General features: G+C 47.8%; 1 protein-coding gene across 1 annotated transcript in view; it reads left to right on the top strand.

The window, feature by feature from the left end:
• Positions 1–1684: 1684 nt before the first annotated feature.
• The window catches only part of ABR (ABR activator of RhoGEF and GTPase), a 185874-nt gene continuing 171702 nt past the window's right edge, over positions 1685–15856 (top strand). Inside the window, 1 exon segment of the mRNA XM_070390306.1 lies at positions 1685–2925. Within this exon segment, the coding sequence (XP_070246407.1) occupies positions 1869–2925 (1057 nt within the window). The 5' untranslated portion in view covers positions 1685–1868.

Here is a 15856-nt window from a genome sequence, read left to right as displayed (position 1 = left end):
AGGGAACGAACCCCAATCTCCTGCTTTGCAGGTGGAGTCTTTATTGCTGACCCACCAGGGAAGCCCCATTTGTGGTTAAGAAATATCTTTCTGATATCTTCCCGTTAACCAGCCTTGAGGGACAGCCTGAAAGGGATTGAAAGGTGGAAGAAGGATGGTCTGTTCAGATGGTTTATATGAGCAGCCAGTGGTGAGAACTTGGAGAGGAGGGGTCACTGAGTTTAACTCCAGTCCCCAAAGGGCACTGTGGCCAGGAAGAATTCCTAGCTGCCAAGTCACTTAAGCCTCTTACAGGATCAAATTCCTCATCCTTAAAATGAAGAAAATGTGAGTCACCAACAAGGTCCTCCCTTGCAGAGAGCATGAGACAGTTGATCAGGCCCTCTCTCCGCAGACAGTGGGACCTCACCAAGGACCCTGGAGAAGGGGTGCAGCCAGGTGTGAAGAGGTGGTGAGGCGGGTGAGGCGGGAGCCCTCCCTCTGCCCCACTCCCAGTGTCAGCCCAGCCCCGGGTCCCCAGCTCCTTTCTTTTTCTCTTCAGAAGAATTGTTGAGGCCACAAAGAGGAAGCAAAGTGGAGGGTCCTCTTAGACGCCCAGGTCAGCGTCTAAGTCCCCTGCCAGCCCTGGTTTGATTCAGTCACAAGGAGTCACATGGGGGTATCCTCAGCTTTGAAGTCACAGGGGCCTCTAAGCAGAGCCACTTGGAGCTGTCATCCTTGCCCGTGTCTCCCCTGAAAAGCTCTAGTGAGCAGTGGAGAGAAAGCTTTAATGGATCTCAAACACACACACACACACACAGTCTCATCCCGTTTTAGATTAAGGAGCTCGGTGATTTTGGACATGTTAATTGTGTGTGTATGCTTAGTCGCTCAGTTGTGTCCGACTCCTTGCGATCCCATGGACTGTAGCCCACCAGGCTCCTCTGTCCATGGGGATTCTCCAGGCAAGAATGCTGGAGTGGGTTGCCATGCCCTCCTCCAGGGGATCTTCCCAACCCAGGGATCGAACCCAAGTCTCCCTCATTGCAGGCGTATTCTTTACCGTTTGAGACACCAGAGAGGCCCGAATTAGTAGTTCAACGCGCTCAATAAATCCAAGGCAGGGACAACCCCGCCGGTTCGCCGACGGCTCCCTTGACACCTGCCCTCGCCGCACGGCCACATCGCCTTTCCCGCACCTTTTCCTTCTCGGTCCCAGGCGCCGCCGTGACCCGGACGGGCAAGACTGCGGAGGGCCGGGCGGCTGAAGGTTGGCTGCGGCCCAGGGCGCCCCCGCGCGCTCCCTCCCCGCCGCTCTCGCCTCCCTGGCCTCGCGGCCCCGCGGTCCGGAGCGGAGAGCCTGTGCGGTCTGCGCCGGCGGCGGCGGGAGCTGCGCAACGGGACTGGCCGGGAAGATGCGAGTCGGGCCCACGGCGGCCGCCTACGGGATGGGCTGCTCTGCAGGCCCGCTCCGCCGGGCGCTCTCGCAGCCTCCCAGCTGCCCGCGCCGCCCAGAGGCGCCCGCGAGGCTCCGCCCCCGCCGCAGCTCTCCAGACGTCGGAGCCCGGGGGCCGCCGGGCACTGAGCCCCGGCCGCAGACCGCGGGCTCCTCGCGTTCTGCCCCCGGGGGCGGACCCAGGGCCCCGAGGCCCCCGCCTCCGCCGCCGCCGGTGGCCAATGACGTCAGGGAGGCGAAACCCAGAAGAAGAAGAAAAGGGCTCGAGGGCGGAAGGGGAAAAAAACTTTATTATTATTATTTTTTCCCTTATTTTCTATCTGGAGCAGAAGTAAAGAGCAGGCGACTGCGTCAGCGCGGAGAGAGCCGGGCGCGACCCCAACCCGCTGCGCGCGGAGGCGCTGGGCCCCGGAGGCCCGAAGGGGCGCCCGGCATGTGGGACCCCCAGGACTTTGAGCGCCACTGGCGGGCCGAGTTCCCTGGGGAGGAGGTGCCCGTTATGCAGCTGGACTCGGTGCTGGACATGGAACGCGAGCTGGAGCGCAGCAAACTCAAACTGAAGTGGCTGCAACAGGTGCTGGCCGAGGAGAAGTTCAAAGCCGTCTACCTGCAGGCGGCCCTGGAAAAGCGGGACCTCGGCTGCGGGCGCCCGGAGGGCGGACTCGGCGACTGCGGGGGGGCCTCCGCGGAGGAGCCGGCGCCGGCCCGACTGGAGCGGGAGCCGCCGCCGCGGCCGCAGCGCGAGGAGAAGGGCGCAGCGAGTGGCGGTGATGGAGACCCCCGGGGCCCGTCGCTCCCCGACCCGGCGGTGGCCGCCAAGACCGAGAGCCCCCCCTACGCGTGCCTGGACCTTCCCACGTGGCCCGGGGCGGCGGGGGCCGGGGGCGCGGTGCGCAGCCTGACCGCCGCCATCCACCAGCAGCTCCTGCAGCCTCGCCTCCTCTTCAGGCCCCGGGAGGACTGCGCGCCCCCAGGCCACCATGGCACGGCTCCCGGCGCCCGGAGAGAGGAGCGGTCAGCCGGGCTCCGCGCGGGGCGGGGCTCGGAGGAGGGCGAGGCGGACGCCGCCTCGGGCGCGGACGATGGGGGCGACAGCAGTGACCACGATTTCGAGATGGTGGATCTGAACGAGAAATTCGCCCTCAGCCAGTTGCTTGTGGCCCCTTGCCGGCCCGGGACCTGCGATGAGGCCGAAAAGCCGGCGCGGGCGTACGGTTCCCATCGCTGGATGCACCTGATCCTCGGGGGCCGGCGGCAGGTGCGCGGGAGTCGGGACCTAGAGCAACTGGAGGCAGAGGCCAAGGACGGGCGGGGCTCGCCCCCGGCGGCAGAGGAGCCCCCCCGGCGTCGGGCTCGCGAGCACCTCCCCCAGTGGCGGCGCAAGAGGTTCCTAGGGCTGCCCGAGCGGGACTCGCCCAGCCACAGCTCGCCCGAGAGGGGCAGTGACTGCAGCCGCAACAGCTCCGACCACGAGGACGGCTCCTTTGCAGGTAGGCGCACCCCTGTGTGCATCCTCGCCTCTTGTATCCTGTATCTTGAATCTCCCACCCCTTCCTGGCACACCCTGATGGTCCTGTTTGGCCTCAGGCGCCTGAGCAGAAGGGAGATATGATTTACGTGTGTACCTTGAAGGCACTTGTAGAACTTAAAAATGATGGTGCAAAGTGGATTTCGGTTGGGCGAGTTTGAGAAAATAAACATTATGACGATGACAGGGGATGAAAAGATGATGCCCTCGACCACACCGTGGGAGGAATCTTTCACTTGGGGCCTCAGCCTTTCTACTTCATTGCAGCATCACCGCCACCCCCACCTCCAACTCATCCTCGCAGGTCGGCTAGGTTCCCCGGCGCCACAACTGATATCCTTCCCTGCACAGACTCCAGCGGTTCCCATTTCCCTAGATTCCTCGATATGGAAGTCTCAAACTTCCACTTAATTTTCTGAACGGCTCTCGCATCTTCTCCAGCCTGTAGCTTGTGTTCTGGCCAAAATGAAGGAAGCTCTCACGTTGGGAAAGGGCCATTATACCCTCAGCACCCCCTTCCTTTGCTGACTGTCTCCTTCCTAGAAGGCAGCGCCTGGTCTGTCAGCTTCCTAGGAGCCTGAGTGGGAAGGGGAGGGCTTAGCATCATAGAGTTTTTGAGCTGGCGGAATGGCCAGAGATCATGCCTACAGCCGGGCCTTCCTTTGATAACGGAGGAAACCTAAGCTCAGAAAGATTAAGTGCTTGTTGGAGCCAGCTGGGACCTCCCCTGGGGCCTCCTGTCATTTTCTTGTTTCTCCTCATATCTGCCCTGTCTTCTGAGGACAGGACCTGAGCTTAGCCATCTTGTGGTGGAATCCCCTTTCAGTGGTCAGCACGGTGCCTTGCATATCAGTTCAGTTCAGTCGCTCAGTCGTGTCCGACCCTTTGCGACCCCATGAATCGCAGCACGCCAGGCCTCCCTGTCTGTCACCAACTCCCGGAGTTTACCCAAACTCATGTCCATCGAGTCGGTGATGCCATCCAGCCATCTCATCCTCTGTCGTCCCCTTCTCCTCCTGCCCCCAATCCCTCCCAGCATCAGGGTCTTTTGCTCAGTACGTATTTATTGAATAAATGGATATTGCATTGAATTGAATGCAGTCTCCTGCCCACCCAGCTCCCCACAGGTCAGGAATGGGAAAGGGGCCCAAGAGGAAAAGACAGATAGGAATGTGGGCTGTCCTGTGACCAACCCTCTGCTGCCCCAGGGACTGTCAGAGTCTCCTCAGACATAGGGAAAGCATAAACTGTCCTCTGGTTGGGTCAAGCCAGGAACTTAAGATGTTTTCCCTGTTCAGTGAAGGATTAAAAAAAAAAAAGAAGAAATCACGGATGCTGGGATTCTTCCAAAATCTCCATTATTAGATCTTATCTGGGTGAGCTTGCATTTGAATGAAAAACTGTCCACTTTGCTAAAAGCACATTTGGAAGGGCCATCAAGTCATCTGTTGTGATCAATTACGCTTATTCATTAGCAGAGATTGGCTGCTTCTCCCATAGGCAATGCTTTTGCTGCCCATGCTAGTCACATTTTTATGTGCCCCCTTTAACTTAGAGTCTGAAGATTTCATTCTAGTGCCAAGTTCCAAATGCCCTCCATAGAGACTACCCAAGGGGCCCAGGGCCGCTTTAGAGCTGGCTGCAATCCCGTCTCCCCCCAGACCCACATCAATCAGTCTGCCAGGTGTGCCTGATGCACTGCTTTTCCCCCAGGTAGTGGTTTGATTTCTGTTCTCTCCTCTCTCTTTAAGGGCACTCTAGCACATAGAGCACCTTGATTCAGGTTGGGAACTAATTCCCTCTGCCCTAACGATTTACAAGAGGTGGTCTCTCTGGGTGGACCACCACCACCACCAACAACAAAATTTCCCTTCCTCTGAATTGAGGACTCCAGCCAGGGCACATGTCTGGCACTCATGGCATTGGCTCATGGTGCCTGAGCTGGTTTTCAGGCTCCATTCCAGGATCCTTCTGCAGGGCAGGCTTGTGTAGGGAGCCCTTGGAAAGCTGCGTGTGGGGGCGCTGCCTCGTGTCTCCCAAACCTCCCCAGTGAGGAAGCGAATAGAGGTGGACATGCATATTCATACAGGCATGCAAAACATCCATGCACTCCTATAACAGGTATACACGCGTGCACATGGTCACATACGAGTGTCACGTGCACAGAGTCTAGGCAGAAGAGCCTTCAGACATACAGAGGGCGCTGGAATGGAGAGGTTAGAGGACAGGCTTTTCCAGCTGTGGGTGACAGCCAGCCCACTGGAATCAGCATGATGGGGAGAGAAAGCGTCATAGGCCTCCTCTGGCTGCCTGCCCTTGGCCTTCCCTGCTTCACTTCTCTCCATAGCTCTTGCCAAATTACCATCTCAGATGCTACAATTTTGCACGTGGATCTTATTCATTCTCTCTCTCTGGTAAAATGCAAGCTCCAAAGGGCAAGGATTTTTATCTCTTATCCACTGACATAGCCCCAAAGCCTAAGAGTGTCTAACACATAATAGGTGTTCCATAAATATTTGTTGAGTGATAGTTTTTTTTTTTTTTTAATGGAATGGAATAGAATGGAAAACATCAGAGTGCATTGCACACAGTAATGGTGAGTGGTAGTCTGCTTTAAAACTTTGTTTCGGTTCTGTATACTTGTGAATGTATACTGGGTGCTGATGTAGAATGTATTTCATGCTAAGGGCTGGTTCTAAAGATTTGAAAATGCTGATAAAGACCATGGGCTCTGAAGCTAGACTGCTTGTATGACCTTGGGAGAAGTTATTTGAATTCTCTGTGTTTTGGTTTTCTCATAAGTTAAATGGGACTAATAAACACAGGTGACATCATACCATTGATATGAAGAATAAATGGGATATCATTTCTAGAGGGCTTTGAACAGGGCCTGGCAATAGTAAGTACCCATAGTATTAACAAACTACAACTAACTACAACTCTGGGTCGTTTTCTTTGAGTCAGTGCTTCAGAGCTTTCCACTCTCAGATCATTCTGGATCACGGGTGGTTTGGGTTTTTGTGTTTTTTTTTTTTTTCCCTAGCCAGGCTCTGACTCTTTCTAGAACCTTCCAGAAGCAGGGCAGGACCCAGGGCAGGGTGGTGATCTTGGCTTATGAGGCTCTCTGGCTGGATTGGCCCTTAAGCTCCTCCCTCTCCACCAGGAATCATGCCCATTGTCACTACTCAGAGAGCCTCACCCCATCGGGTTTTATTGCACAATTCAGGCTTTGCTTTCCTCTCAGAGTTTCAAGGAGAGAGAGCATGTGAGACCTCACATAAAAAGGCCCAAAGGCAGAAGTGCCTTCCTCCTTAGAAAAGGGTCGTTTTCTCTTAGCTGAGCTGCAGACCCCCATACCAAGACACATTTAGTTTGTTCTACACATAATAGACAAATCAGGGTTTGAGTTAGAATGCCAGTTCTTCTTTCTTTATTTTTTAAAAGTGTTTATTTATTTGGCTGCCACAGGTCTTAGTTGCAGTGCATGGCAAGGCGGATTCTTACCCCCTGGACCATCAGGGAAATCCCCAGAATACCAGTTCTTTTAGTATCTTCCAGTTAGCGTCTTATTGCCCTGTTGGTACTGAGGCCATGGATGGCATGAATGAAGGCGGCGATGCGAACGGGGTGGGGCTGGGGGCTGCAGAGCTAGAATCAGCCGTGTTGGGTCACATGTGCTGTGAAGACAGACCCACCTGTGTGCTCAGGCTCAGCCCCGCAGCAGGCGTGAGGCCGTGAACGAGCCGCTGGCCTTAATACATCTCAGTCTCTATTAACAGAAATAACAAGAAAAGCTAACACTTCCTGAGGACTTGCTTTGTGCCTGTTCCTGTTCTAAGCATTTTACACGTGTTAACTCATGTATACCACACACCAGTTTCATAAGACGGGCCCTACTACTGTTTCCATTTTATGTATGAGAAGCATGAGGCTCAGAGGGCTTAAATAAACCTGCCCAAGGTTACCCAGCTTGGGTACCTTGGTAACCCACAAGGTTACCCTAAGTGGCACTTAGGATTTGAATGCATGCAGTCTGACTTGCAAGTCTTTGCCTTTAAACACCAAGCTATACTGCCTCTAATGATAGCACTTACATCTCAGGGTAGTTATGAAAATGACGTACAATAAAATACTTAAAGAGCTGACGACTTTATTCACACACTGACCTTTAAATGCATATGTGTGTATATATGTGTATTATATATTATTTTGTCACTAAAGTCCCCAACAGACCCCAGTTCATCTGCTGAGGTCAACCATGAGGGTTGCCGCTTGCCCATGGGACTCCTTGTGGCCTTGGCCTCACAGGTGAGCAGTCTGCCTGCTGGATTTTAGGTCTCCCTGCCTTAGCTGGGAGCTCTTGGGCTCCCAACAACTGGCCAGCCACATGTGGAGGCCCTGGTATTTTCACTTTCATGTTGGCATGCTTCTGTATCACCCCTGCTATCTGCACCCTGGGTGACATGTCCTTCTTCAAAGTTTATGTGTCCCTTCTGTAGACTATGGTGTCCCCTCTGCCACACGTGGACCAAAGTGCACTCTCCCAGCAAAAGCCCACGTTGACTGGCAGTGCCATTCATCTGGTATTCTGATCGTCATTCAGATGATGAAGTAAATATCATTAATATTTTAAATTGGTAGCATTTTTTTTTTTGCTTGCATTAAACTTGGCTTAGTGGAGGACAAACAGTCTTATTTTTGCCAGCCCTCAAAAATCCTTCGTTCATTTACTCATCCATTCCACTCATCAAGGATTTATCTGAGTCTTGCTTTGTGCCGGGTCTGTGTTAAGGGTCAAGACTGCAAAAATCGGTGCCCTACCCTCAAGGTTCTCGTTGGCCTTTTTGCTTCTAGGGTAGAAACTTTTTTGCTTCTTTTTAGATAAAGGAACAACTTTCCAGTAGGTAACTTGTTAAATCCTGAAATGAGTGACTAAGTAAGGCCTGCCATTTAGAACCTCAGTGACATGCAAGGGCCTCAAATGAGAAAGGATCTTAGATTTGGTCTGAGAGTCTTCCTGCGCCTCCTCAGTCATATGAGGATCCTCGAGCCCTAAAAATAATAACCTCAGGGTCACACGGTCATGACCCTCAAGCAGAGTCTAGGAGCCAGATCGGGGCTCTTTCCATTGTAGCCGACGGTCTTTTCTTTCTTGGAACTTTAAGCCGAGAATGCTTAAGATGTGAGTCCTGTCGAAATCATAGTAACAGGCGCAGCAGACTGTCTCATTTAACCTCATTTAGTGGGTGGAAGTTATTCTTCCCACTCTGTAGATGAATATGTGGAGGCTGGGAGAGGTGAAGACATTTACCCAGCCTCAAACAGCTTGTAGTAGAGACAGCATGAAACTTGGATCAGTCTTACAAAGCTGACACTTTCTAGCTTCCAATATGTAAGGCTTTCCTGAGCCTGGTGTAGATTTCAGATTTCTCTACTTGGGAGGCCCTGGCATTAGATTCTGCCAGGCTACCAAGAGAGAATTTTTATTCTTAATCTTCATGGGAAATATATTTCCTACTAGGTACTCATGTTACCTAGTTTATTTGTAACCTGATGGATTATTTTCTCTCTTCCCGTTAGTGACTAACGAGATTTTTGCTTCAGGAAGAAATTCTTGTGTTCGGTGGCTGTGGCTGAATGTCTTAACTCAAAATTTTCAGCCTTAGATGTGATAAAGTAATTTTTTTCCCCTATTCTCTGTTGTGGAGAGATATTAAAAAAAACTGTTAGAGATACAGGAGCTGGTGGCTGGCTACAATTCATTCGTAACCGAAGTGATGCGGATGCCATCACTGTTTGCTTGGTTTTCTAATGCATGTTCCACCATCTTAGCGCTGTCTACATTTCATGAACACCAGCCAGCCAGGCAGGTGTGGGTGAGCTTGTTAGCAATGTCTTCCTCCTCTACAAGTAGTAAATGCACCCAAGCCTGAAAACTTTTGCATTCCTCTGATCTGTTTTTCTTCTGATGAAGAGTCTATTCACAAAGCAGTTGGCTCTGTATTTAACTCTGCATCTTTGTGTATGTGTGTGTTGTTGTTTTTAATTAATTTATTTGGCTGAGTTGGTTCTTAATTGTAGCATGCAAGATCTTTTAGTTGCAGCGTGTGGGATCTAGTATCCCTATCAGGGATTGAACCCAGGCCCCCTGCACTAGGAGCGCAGAGCCTTAACCACTGGACCACCAGGGAAGTCTCTGGATCTTTGTGTTTTGAACTCAGGATCTTCATACCTTTTCCTGGCTTTGAAAGAATGGTGCAAACACTTTCCGCCTCTGAAGAATGGGCTGGATGTTGCCTAGCTTGCAGGGTTGTATGGCTTCCCTTGGACAAGTTACTGACTCTCTCTAAGCCCCAATCCCTTGTCTGCCAAGTGGAGGTGATAATGATAAGACTATATGATACTCTTGTCATGAAGCCACAGTCAGATAATGTGTGTAGAGTCCATACGCACACAACAGGGCACATAAGTGTTTAATAAATCTTAGATGGTGTTATTGTTACTGTCTTAAGTCCAGGAATTTTCAGTCGGCTGACCCAGGCCACAGCTCACACTTATATTTCTTCATGGAACGAAGTTCCCCAAGCCTCTTCATCTGCCTCTTTCTCTCCTTTCTTACCTCGCTCCAGGTCCAATGATGTTTTGCTCCTTCAGAGGGAGCAAATCTGTGGTCCCTAATCCTTCCCCAATCAAGCCCTGTCTCCACTGCAAAACCATCATCTGTCTTCTCCTTACTTCCTGTTCTCTAGCCTCTTGGCTTCAGCCAGTGCTCATTCTTGTCAGTGTCTTTTCCAGTGCTTTTTCTGGCATTTGAGATGCCCTCCCTCCTTTTCTTCCCCAGTTGTGAGTCTTTCCTTTAAGGCCTGGCTTTTTCTGTGGAAACTTGTATTAGTTAAGGTATGGGTTTGCTGCATTCAACAAAACCCCCAAAAAGCAAGATAGAGGTTTCTTTATCTCTCATATAAAGGAATTCTAGAGGCAGACAGTCCAGGGAGAGAATGGCGAGCCTATAATTGTCAGGAATCTACGTTTCTTTTTGCTTTTCTGTCCCAAGGTTCCTCATGGTCCAGAATAGCTACTGGAAATCCAGCCATCACATTCTTGTTTCAGACATGAATTAGAAGAAAGGGGGAAAGGACATAAGACTGAGTAGCAGCTGTTGGTCTGCCTTTTAAGGCACTTTCCTAGAAGCTTCTCTTGACGGTTTTTGTTTAGAGTTCACTAGCCATCTCTAGCTACAAGGGAGGCTGGGAAATGTAGTATTTTATCTGGGCATATGGCCACCTCAAATAAAATAGGGTCTCTGTTGCAAGGAAAAATGGGAGAATTGATATTGAGTAGGCAACTAGCAGCTTCTGGCACAAGCCTTTTCCAAGTACTCCAACCCATCTTGTGGTTCCTCGAGTGAGCCCCATACTTACACAGTCGTTTTATTATTGTACCATCTATTGATTCATTGACCCAGTGAACAAATAACAACGGAACCACTGCTCTGTGCAAGGCACGATGCCTTTATATGTTTACTCTAAAGTGTTGCTCTCAAACTAAGAGGTTAGCTGGCTCCTCAAAAGCAGGGATCATGGCTTATCCTTTTTCTCCCTCACAACAGTATCTATCTTTCACAAGGTTGGGTGCACAGCAGGTACTTGATAAGTTGTTTAGTCACTAAGTCATGTCCGACTCTTTTGTCATCCCATGAACTGTAGCCCGCCAGGCTCCTCTGTCCATGGGATTTCCCAGGCAAGAATACTGGAGTGGGTTACCATTTCCTTCTCTAGGGGATCTTCCCTTGATAAGTAGCCGGTTGATTTTCTAAGAGTCACAAAGGAGAAGCTCAGTGGAGACTTAAATTCCAGTGTGGTACTGTGCCCGACGATTCTGGTTATGTAAGATTTGTTTTGGGTTCAGTCTGGTTTTGAGGAACCATAGCAAGAGTGGGACCTGGGTCACCTCTAACCATCAGGGCTGGGTGTTGTGGCCACACAGACTTGACCAGGTGTTGGGGTGGATTTGGCTATTTAGGAAACGATTCTGTTTGGATTCTAAACTAGAATTATAGGCAGAAATGTCTGTGCCTGACCGACTTTCTTTACCACTGCTCTGTCTGTGTAGCTGTTTTTTCCATTGCGTGAATTGCTCGTTATTTCTGCACTGCGGAGCTGCAGAGTAAATCTGCAGTCTTTCTGCAGTGAGCAGAGCTTTGGTTCGTGTTCCTGTCTTCCCATTTGATTCCTGCTCTTGTCTGCCTGAGATAAGACTGTCTGAAGGGAGGTTGCCTAGAGCTTATGTCACGTCTTGCGGCTGCTGCAAAAATGATTGTTTTAAAAATTTTATTGGCACTTAGGAAGAAAGAAACTAGAAGATATTTTGCTTCTACTACCTGCACGGCACTGTGTTAGATGCTTAACCTACGTGATCACATTTAATATTCAGAACAGTCTACTGTTCTTTTCTTACTATAAAAGAGGTAATACTGTTCTCTGTTTTGCAGTTGAGGAAACAGACCTGTTAACCAACAAGCCCAAGTTTGCTTAGGGCTAAGTGGTGGGACTGTTTATTCTCCCATCCGAATAATTAACTAATTGATTACTTTTATTGAGAGAGAATTCACATGCCATAAAATTCACCTGTTTAAAACGGACAGTCGAGTTTTGTACTGTATTCGCCAAGTTGTGTAATCGTCACTCTGTAATTCTAGACCATTCCCACCAGTCAAGTGGGACTGTTTTGAGTCCAGGCTTCTCCTACAACTGTGCCATTTCATCTTCTAATTTGCCACATGCAGTGATTTAAAATAACTAGACCGGATTTGGGGCAACATCAGGGCTAGTTTGGGTGAGATATATACATAAAAAGAGCATCGCCTGTTAAGTCGCTTTCTTTCCATTACTGTAGCAGTCCTGGTGTCCCTTTGAATTGCTGCAGAGTGGGGCTGGCTTTAATTTCTCTGGGCCCCATCCCTGCTTGTGTTGCCTGAACTTGGAGCAGGGGGCAGAAAATCCCTCATTCCTGCCCTGGGAATGTGATTGACATGGTGAGAGGCACCCTTATACTGACCTGTATCTTATTTGTCGCTGTAGCCCCAGAATGTCATAGTTCTTGACATATAGGAGGTGCTTATAAATGTTCATGAATATGCAGAGGTTTATTCCATTACCTCTAATCTAAATCACTGCCATAACTTATTGTTCTGCCCTTAGCCTTTCTCCTCCAGCCCCAGTTATCTTCTGCGTTAAAGACAAAGTGATTATTCTAGCCCCTAAATCGAATGAGATTAGACAGACTGAAGTGATCATACTAGCTGTCTGGCCCTTTAAAAGACTTTCCCCCAAGTCCTACCTAGCAACTGCTACTTCCGTGCTATTGGCCAACACTGAGTAGTATGGCCTCAGCTGCCAGGAGGGCTTAGAGAATCACGAATTTTCAGTCTTCAGCGTCTATAGTAAAGAATGTTAAGGGAGAAGGGGAACTGTGAATGGCTTTTGGAAAACCAGTGCAGTGTTGGCCCCACAATCCTTGCCTGAACTTGCACATTCATTTGAACAGTTATAAAATGGATTAAAATGGTTTGCCTCTCTGTTCCCCTGCTGGATTTCAAGTCCGTAAATTGTGTACATTAGATCATCATTTTAGAAAATTCTAGTATTCCTGCCTCTAACACAATGCGGGCATATTGTATTTAATGAACAATAAGAGAAAGACTGTGGGCTTCCTTGGTAGCTCAGTGATAAAGAATCTATCTGCCAATGCAGGAGACAGGAGTTCAATCTGTGAGTTGGGAAGATCCCCTGGGGAAGGAAATGGCAACCCATCCAGTATTCTTGCCTGGGAAATCCCATGGACAGAGGAGTTTGGTGGGCTACAGTCCATAGGGTCGTAAAAGAGTTAGACATGACTTAGCGACTAAACAACAAGAGAAAGATTGTTTATTTTTCAAGTAAGAATTTCATGGACAGACTATTGGGGTCTTTAGCATTTAACACCTTTTTCATTTTCTCTGCCTCTTCTTCTTCTTTACTTCCCCTTCTCCTCTTCTTTTTTTTTTTGGACCAGTAGGACCAATCGGTGACATATTCTAGAGCTTATGATTCTCAAGGGCTGTGTTGTGCTTTTCTTCCTGAAGCCATTTTCAAACATCATCATTTCAAACATCAGCCATTTCAAACACGCCCCAGGGAGATTTTGAAATGTGCCCTTCGGCTTGCTACCATATCCATCCTACCTATTGAGAATTTGCCATTTTGCATCCCTCTTTCTGATAGAGTGTGTTGTTTCTTGAAGGTGGTCAGTGCAATACTTCAGATCTGCCCAACTAGGCCTTCCCCAGCTAATGAAGATCTGTGCTTGTCATTAAGACCATAAACTAAATATTTAGATTCTCTTTTGCTGTCTAGGAACACGGTAGGTAGGATTATATTCATGATTCCCTTCAAAATGAGTAGGACTGTTTGCCTAGTTCTAACCAGTGAGTTTGAATGGAAATGATGTGTGCAACCTCCAAAGCAGAGCATTTAGTGTTGGAGTGAGACCCTTCAGAGCACTCTTTTTCATTGGCTACTGCAATATATGCTGTTCCAAACAGTAGCAATTCTGTTATCCTGGGTCTTAGAGAGAGGGCAATACAGAGCAGAGCTCCTATTCAACCCTCAGTGGACATATCCTAGAGTGAGAAATAAACCATTGTTATCTTAAGCCACTGAAATGTTTGGTGCTATTTGTTACTGCAGCATTACCTCGTTTATCTTGACTGATACAAACACCTGACTTATATTCATACAGAAGAATGTCTCCCTGAGCCTCAAAAATCAAAGTAATGTCCTGGAAATCTCCAAGTTCCCTTCTCACTAAGGCCAAGTGGTAACCATAGCTGTTTGTTTATGTATTTGAGAGGGTGGGTCTCAAAAGTGTGAAAAACAATGTCAGAAATGGCTGAACAGTTTCACCATTGTTTCATTCAGTGATTTGCTGGAAGGATTTATAAGACTCAGGCTTCCCTGATAGCTCAGTTAGTAAAGGATCCACCTGCAATGCAGGAGACCCCAGTTCAATTCCTGGGTCAGGAAGATCCGGTGGAGAAGGGATAGGCTACCCACTCCAGTATTCTTGGGCTTCCCTTGTGGCTCAGCTGGTAAAGAATCTGCCTACAATGCAGGAGCCCTGGGTTCAATCTCTGGGTTGGGAAGATCCTCTGGAGAAGGGATAGGCTACCCACTCCAGTATTCTGGCCTGGAGAATGAGGGTCACAAAGAGTCGGACACGACTGAGCGACTGAACTGAACTGAACTGAAGAGTTGGACATGACTGAGTGACTTTCATTTTCACTTTATAAGACTCAGTAGCAGACTGTACTCATGACTAAGATTTTTTTTACAGAGGATTCAGAGAAAAAGCAAGAAAAAAAATGTGTGTATCAACAGACTCCAGAGAGGTCCAGCACAGGCCTTTGATGCCCTTCCTTGTCTGAGGCCGTGTTGGAATGTTCTAACAGCAAACTATTAATATGAAGACGTGTGGAATATCTTCCCTCAAAGCAGTCTATTTGAATCTCAGGTTTGAATTTTTTTTTTTTTACCATAAAGAATAGATTACCTCTATGCAAATTATTTTATTTGATTGACAGAATAAACCATAGTTTATGGTAATAATATTTTATCCTAGTATTTACTCAAATAAACAACCCAACTTTACACCTAGAGGAGTTAGAAAAAGAAGAACAAACGAAACCTAAAGTTAATGGAAGTAAAGAAATAATAAAGATCAGAACAGAAATAAATGAAATATAGAATTACATTAATTCTATAATAAATATAGAATTAATTCTATATGGAATTAAATTATAAGTAGAAAAGATCAATGAAACTAAGACCAAATTCTTTGAAGAGATAAACAAAACTGAAAAAGCTTTAGCCAGACTCATCAAAGGAAAAAGAGGACCCAAATAAGTAAAATCAGAAATGAAGACAGAGAAGTTACAGCAAATACCAGAGAAAATACGAAGGATCACAAGAGATTATTGTGAATAATTATGCACTGACAAAATGGAAAACTTAGAAGAAATAGATGAATTCCTAGAAACATACACTATCCATGATTGAATCAGGAAGAAATACAAAATATGAACAGACTACTACCTGTAAAGAAATTAAATCAGTGATTAAAAACAACAACAAAAAGCTCTCAATAAACAAAAGTCCAGAACCAGGAAGCTTCATAGGTGAATTCTACCAAACATTTAAGGAATTGACATGTACCCTTCTCAAAGTGAGGGCTTCCCTGGTAGCTCAGCTGATAAAGAATCCGCCTGCAATGTGGGAGACCTGGGTTTGATCCCTGGGTTGGGAAGATCCCCTGGAGAAGGGATAGGCTACCCACTCCAGTGTTCTGGCCTGGAGAATTCCATGGACTATATAGTCCATGGGGTCGCAAAGAGCTGGACACAACTGAGTGACTTTCACTTCACTTCTCAGAGTATTCGAAAAATTTAAGAAGCAACACTTCTGAACTCATTTGATGAGGTCAGCATCACCCTGATACTAAAACCAGATGAAGATACCATAAGAAAAAGAAAATTATAGGCCAGTATTATTGATGAACATAGATGCAAAAATCCTCAACAAAATATTAGCAAACCAAATTCAACAGTACATTAGAAGGATGGTACACCATGATCAAGTTGCATTTATCCCAAGGTAGCCAGAATGATTTAATACCTGCAAATCAGTCAATATGATGAACCATATTAACAAATTAAAAAATAAAAATTATATGATCATCTCAATAGATGCAGAAAAAAGCTTTTGATAAAATTCAACATCCATTTATGGTAAAAGATGTCAATGTAGTTAGTATAGAGTGAACATACCTCAACATAATAGAGACCATTTATGACAAAC

This window comes from Bos mutus, chromosome 19, assembly GCF_027580195.1.
Source record: "Bos mutus isolate GX-2022 chromosome 19, NWIPB_WYAK_1.1, whole genome shotgun sequence".
Classification (NCBI taxonomy): Eukaryota; Metazoa; Chordata; class Mammalia; order Artiodactyla; family Bovidae; genus Bos; species Bos mutus.
Note: the sequence above shows the minus strand (reverse complement) of the source record. Positions and strands in the feature narration are given on the sequence as shown.